The sequence below is a fragment of the Gorilla gorilla genome, chromosome 5, assembly GCF_029281585.2.
Source record: "Gorilla gorilla gorilla isolate KB3781 chromosome 5, NHGRI_mGorGor1-v2.1_pri, whole genome shotgun sequence".
Lineage (NCBI taxonomy): Eukaryota > Metazoa > Chordata > Mammalia > Primates > Hominidae > Gorilla > Gorilla gorilla.
The window spans coordinates 192,945,062-192,951,061 of NC_073229.2; the positions used below are offsets into that span (position 1 = coordinate 192,945,062).

The following is a 6,000-nucleotide window of genomic DNA, read 5'->3' on the forward strand; positions in this document are numbered from 1 at the left end:
AGGAGGAGAGTGGTGAGGTGTCTGCTCGGGTCCACGTGGGAGAGGTGGGCAGTTCCAGCCACGGAGCAGCCTGTGCTAGGAGGGTCGGGCTCTGGATAGACTTTGGGTGTAGAGCCTGAGGGGTTTGCTCCCAGGTGAGAGGAGGAAGGTAGGAGAAGAGAGGCGTGATCGTGACTCCCAAAGTTTGCCCTGAGCAGCTCAAGAATGGGGTTACTGTGTCCTGAGGATGGAATACGTCAGAAAGTAGGTTTGCAAGGGAAGATAATGAGTCCAGTTGGGTCCTGTTTCTTTTGAGCTGCCTATTGAATGAAACTCCACATGGAGATAACCAAGTTGGATCTGATAATCTGGACTGAGGAGAGAAAGAGGTCCCTGCTGAAGATTACAGCAATTTGTATCCTTGGGAGCTGTCAGGAAATAGAGAGTATTTAAAACCCTGAGGCCAACTGAGCCCACCAGTGAGTGGGTGAAGATAGGAAAGGGATGAGGATGCTGGAGCCCCAGGGGTGCTTCCCAGAGGTTTCCATGGAGATGCAAGCATGGAAGCTGAGCTGAGAGCAGGAAGGAGACTTTCCCAGGAAGCTCCGCTGTGCAGAGGGCGGTGAAGCCAGGAGACAGACAGCACAGCTCCCTCGGGCTTTGACTCTACTCGAAGCTTTGAAAAAAACTATTTTGAGCCAAACACTTTCATCTCTCCTGATTTTAATATAGAAGCAAAAGACTTCAAAGAGCTCTTGTTGGGGCATTGCTGATGGCTTCGCTCCCGGCACCCCAGGGACGTGAATCCCCCGCCTTCTGGGGAAAGGTTGAGAAACATCTCAACCTGGAGAGAATTCAGCTCTCCAGGGAAGGTGGATTTACCTTAGAGTTTGGGGTAAAGTAAAACATTCTTCTAAGGCTGGACTAGAGAATCTGTGTTGTTAGAAAGTACTTACATAGTTACTTTCATGATCCAGTACTCATAATTTGTGTTGAATGTATATATAGTTAGCTCTTCTGTGGATTCAAGCAAACTTGCATCAAAAACGCTCAGAGAAAGAAAAGATGCAAATAAAAAAATGTAGTATAGCAAGTATTTACATAGCATTTATGTTGCATTAAGCATTATAAGTAGTCTACAGATGATTTAAAGTATATAGGAGGTGTTCAGATTATATTAAAATATTACACGATAATATATAAGAAGCTTGAGAATTGGAGGATTTTGATATGCAGGGGTTCTGGAACCAATCCCTTCTGGATACTGAGGAATGACTGTATGTGGTTTTTTTCATGTAAATGAGTTTGCCAATTGATAACACCTTCCTAAAGTGATGTGGACTGCTTCCTGAAATTGTGTTGAACCTTTCATTAAATAATGAGTCTCTGATTTTTAATAATATCTTTTTTTTTCCTGCTAGCCCCCAGAGGTAATGCTGAAAGTACGTCTAATAGACAGGTAAGTATGTTTATATTTTACTCTTAACCATTTCATTTTTAAATTATAAACAATAAAAATTCAGAGTTATGTAGATTTGCAATGGCCAGTACCTTCCAAGAAAATAAATAATTCAAGGGAGGCAAGCTTACTGACTACACCCTGTGGGGACTAAAGCAGCCTTGCCGAATTCTATCCGAAATCACCAACTTGTTTGAAAAAAGTTTATTATTTGAACTTTCATTTATTAAGAAAAATTTCTGAGTTCCCTTGTTTGGTAGATTTTTTTTTTTTTTTTTTAAGAGAAGGGGTTCTGCCATGTTGCCCAGGCTAGTTTCCAACTCATAGGCTCAAGCAATCCACCTGGGATTACAGGCATGCGCCACCGTACCCGGCTGAATTTTTTCAAGCAATTGTCTGAGTGTTTGTAATTTGGTTCCTCCATTTTGTCAGGGAGGTTGCAGGAACAGGAGGCATCCTCCATAAGCAGGTGCATTTCTGCTTCTTTTGGGGTCCCAGCAAGACAAGTGTTGGGCTCCAAAAGGGGCTTTCGGCTCCTGCTGTGTGTTCACAAACATGTGTTGTGTTTCTGGCTCTCCCTCTCAATTTGCGAGTAACGGATGCCATGGTGGTGTCCTCCAGCCCCAAAGCCACAGCCCATCGCAGGCCAAGAACACTTTCCAGAAGATAAGCATGAGTGGGTTCATGTCTCTCTCCTTCAAAGCCAGGACAAGATCCCCACTTCTTTGCCGCCACGAGTCAATTTGTGATTTATTTTGTCTGTGCCTGTTTGATGCCAGGTCGACATTTCCTAAGGCAAGCCCCCGTATTTGTTGTGGATTTAAGTGGAGGCGGCCAGCACACACCTTGGATGTAATTTAAAACCATTTCCTGAGGAAAGATGTGTGATCTGCTTTCCTTTGTTTAGCAAATGTTTATGGTTTTAACTTTAAATCTCACCGCAAATCACTTACACTTGAAAACAGGGCTGGTCTGAAAGTAATTACCCTCCCTGAGCGCCAAGAACTCCAGAAGTTGTTCTCATTCGCGAATGGCAATCACTGCACTCGTGCGCTCCACGCATCTTAAAGAAACTCAGTTCAAAGCACACGCCTCCTGCTTCAGCTCTTTTTTCCAAAAAGAGAAACAGAAGCAGTTTCCCCCTCCTTTTATAGTGCCTGCGTGGACACGCGGACCTCCATGCCTTTCATGCTGTGGCTATTTCAGCAAACTACGATATTGGGATGATCCTAACGGGCAAGCCAGCTGCGGCTCCTACCGGCCGTGGCCATTGAAGGCCACCATGTTGCTTTGAAACATCTCAAAGAATAACATAGTGCCAGCCAGCAAGGGTTTCACTATATGCATGACCCAGACAGGAACTATCAAAAGAAGGGATCACGGGAAGGTGCATGATGCTAACGTGGAATCCAGAGGAGCTCTTTCCTGATCTCTTCAGCTTCCGCTGCCGCTCCAGAGTCATCAGAGCTGATATTAAATAAGTTGAAATGTTAGTCCACCGTCTCCTCCTGCAATCCTAACCATCTTTTGAGACTGTTAGAATACTTTGACGGGTTGTCTTTATGTACAACTAATTTAAACCTCAAGTTTAGCGTAGGAGATGGGTTTGTCTTCTCACCTCTTCAGATCTTTATCAAGGGGAATAAAAGCCAACCCAGAAACCTCCTAAACTTTAAAATTTAATTATTTGAAATAATAAAACAGAAGAAGGGATCAACATTTGTCGGAATTGGCACTCTTGGAAAACTAAGTCTAGGAGATCATATATTGCTTTTTTTTTCATTCTAAATTACTTTTAATTGAAAGTCAAGATGCTGAGTTACAGTTGTTTATCATTATAATAAGCAAACTTTTTAAGTTGGATTTCTTCTTAAAGAGGTAAAATAGTGAACAAAAAAGATAAAAACAAAAATTAAGAATCAACTATGCCTTTATCAAATTTGAAGCATAAGTTATATTATTAAAATTATTTTTGTATAATCAAGGTGATAAGACATTCTGGAAAACATTTAATGTATTTAGTACTTAGAATATTTACAGTGGATGTTACTTTTTTGAAACGATATATTTTTCCCAATGTTTCTATCATGTCAAGGAAGGAAACTGTTAAGAAGTTACCAGTGTCCAAAATGTCTTCATCGTTTCTTACTCATCCTTACACCTCACATGACCTGCCCAGCCCTCTTTGGTTCAGTTCATTCCCAGAAGCCAAGCCTTAGTCTTCACAGATGAGCGACACACACCTCTGAATATAACGTCTCTTTTTTGTTTTTCCTTTTCAGCCAAGGAAACAAGGATAAATGGCTCACACACCGAAGGCAGTTCCTAGACACGTGGGAAATTTCCCTCACCAAAGAGCAATTAAGAAAACAAAAACAGAAACACATAGTATTTGCACTTTGTACTTTAAATGTAAATTCACTTTGTAGAAATGAGCTATTTAAACAGACTGTTTTAATCTGTGAAAATGGAGAGCTGGCTTCAGAAAATTAATCACATACAATGTATGTGTCCTCTTTTGACCTTGGAAATCTGTATGTGGTGGAGAAGTATTTGAATGCATTTAGGCTTAATTTCTTCGCCTTCCACATGTTAACAGTAGAGCTCTAGGCATTCCGGCTGCAATCGTATGGCTTTCTCTAACCCCTGCAGTCACTTCCAGATGGCTGTGCTTACAGCATTGTGGAATCATGTTGGAAGCTCCACATGTCCATGGAAGTTTGTGATGTACGGCCGACCCTACAGGCAGTTAACATGCATGGGCTGGTTTGTTTCTTGGGATTTTCTGTTAGTTTGTCTTGTTTTGCTTTCCAGAGATCTTGCTCATACAATGAATCACGCAACCACTAAAGCTATCCAGTTAAGTACAGGTAGTTCCCCTGGAGGAAATAATATTTTCAAACTGTCGTTGGTGTGATACTTTGGCTCAAAGGATCTTTGCTTTTCCATTTTAAGCTTCTGTTTGAGTTTTGCCCTGGGGCTTGAATGAGTCCTAGAGAGTCGTTCCGGATGGTGGGAGGCTACCTAGGAGGCAGTAAATCCAGTCACAGTGCCTAGGAGGGGCCCATCCTTCCAAAATGTAAATCCAGTCGCGGTGTGACCAAGCTGGCTAACAGGCTTGTTTGCCTGGTTTTCCTCCTACACGTGGACATTATTCTCCTGATCCTCCTACCTGGTCCACCCCAGGGCTACCGGAAGGTAAAATCTTCACCTGAACCAATTATGAGCAGTCTCCTTACTGAAGGTACAGCCGGATACATGGTGCCCCCAGGGCTGGTGTTGGCAGCCGGGGGGAGGTGCCTGAGGGTCCCCACGGTTCCTTTCTGCTTTTCTGAATGCATCAAGGGTACGAGAAGTTGCCAATGGGAAATTCATCCGAGTGGCACTGGCAGAGAAGGATAGGAGTGGAATGCCCACACAGTGACCAATGGAACTGGTCTGCGTGCATAACCAGCTGCCACCCTCAGGCCTGGGCCCCAGAGCTCAGGGCACCCAGTGTCTTAAGGAACCGTTTGGAGGACAGTCTGAGAGCAGGAGCTTCAAGTTGTGATTCTATCTCAGCTCAGACTTTTGGTTGGAAAAAGATCTTCATGGCCCCAAATCCCCTGAGACATGCCTTATAGAATGATTTTGTGATGTTGTGATGCTTGCGGAGCATCGTGTAAGGCTTCTTGCTTATTTAAACTGTGCAAGGTAAAAATCAAGCCTTTGGAGCCACAGAACCAGCTCAAGTACATGCCAGTGTTGTTTAAGAAACAGTTATGATCCTAAACTTTTTGGATAATCTTTTATATTTCTGACCTTTGAATTTAATCATTTTTCTTAGATTAAAATAAAATATGCTATTGAAACTATATTAGCCTTTTTTTTTCCAGCTAAATGCAGACTTTGATCATTGCTTAATTGTACAAGTGTCCACTGTAAGGGAGGGAAAGGTGAGGGCTCTGGGCAGAAAGAATTGGAACCCTGGCTGTGTCCCTGAGTGGTGTGTGACTTTAGACATGACCCCTCAGTTCCCCCTCTGGGTTGCGGGGATGCTGGTGGTATGAATGAACCTCCTCCTTCCACACATGGGAGGAGAATTATGTGAGTTGTTAATGTATGTAAAGTGCTTGGAACCTACACCCCAGGTGTGCCACGTACATGTGTTTGCCCTGACCATGTGGAAGGTCATCTGCCCATGAGTCTTAAGTGCACACTGCCCAGTGCTGCTGACATCACCCAATGCTATGGGAAACTTCAGAAGAAACAAAAAGAGTGCCTTATTTTGATTAAAGCTGGTGGCCGGGCACGGTGGCTCACGCCTGTACTCCCAGCACTTTGGGAGGCTGAGGCAGGTAGATCATTTGAGGTCAGGAGTTTGAGACCAGCCTGGCCAATCTGGTGAAACCCCATCTCTACTAAAAATACAATAATTAGCTGGACATGGTGGCGGGTGCCTGCAATCCCAGCTACTTGTGAGGCTGAGGCAGGAGAATCACTTGAACCTGAGAAGGGGAGATTGCAGTGACCCGAGATCACACCACTGCACTCCAGCCTGGGCAATAGACCAAGACTCAGTC

General features: G+C 43.6%; 1 protein-coding gene across 2 annotated transcripts in view; it reads left to right on the forward strand.

Moving 5' to 3' along the window:
• The window catches only part of SMOC2 (SPARC related modular calcium binding 2), a 218,847-nt gene extending 213,555 nt beyond the window's left edge, over positions 1-5,292 (forward strand). For both annotated transcript variants that reach the window (XM_031012452.2, XM_019030074.4), the window contains exons 12-13: positions 1,401-1,438; positions 3,721-5,292. In XM_031012452.2, the coding sequence (XP_030868312.1) occupies positions 1,401-1,438; positions 3,721-3,738 (56 nt within the window). In that variant the 3' untranslated portion in view covers positions 3,739-5,292. The remainder of the gene's footprint in view (positions 1-1,400; positions 1,439-3,720) is intronic.
• Positions 5,293-6,000: the final 708 nt, after the last annotated feature.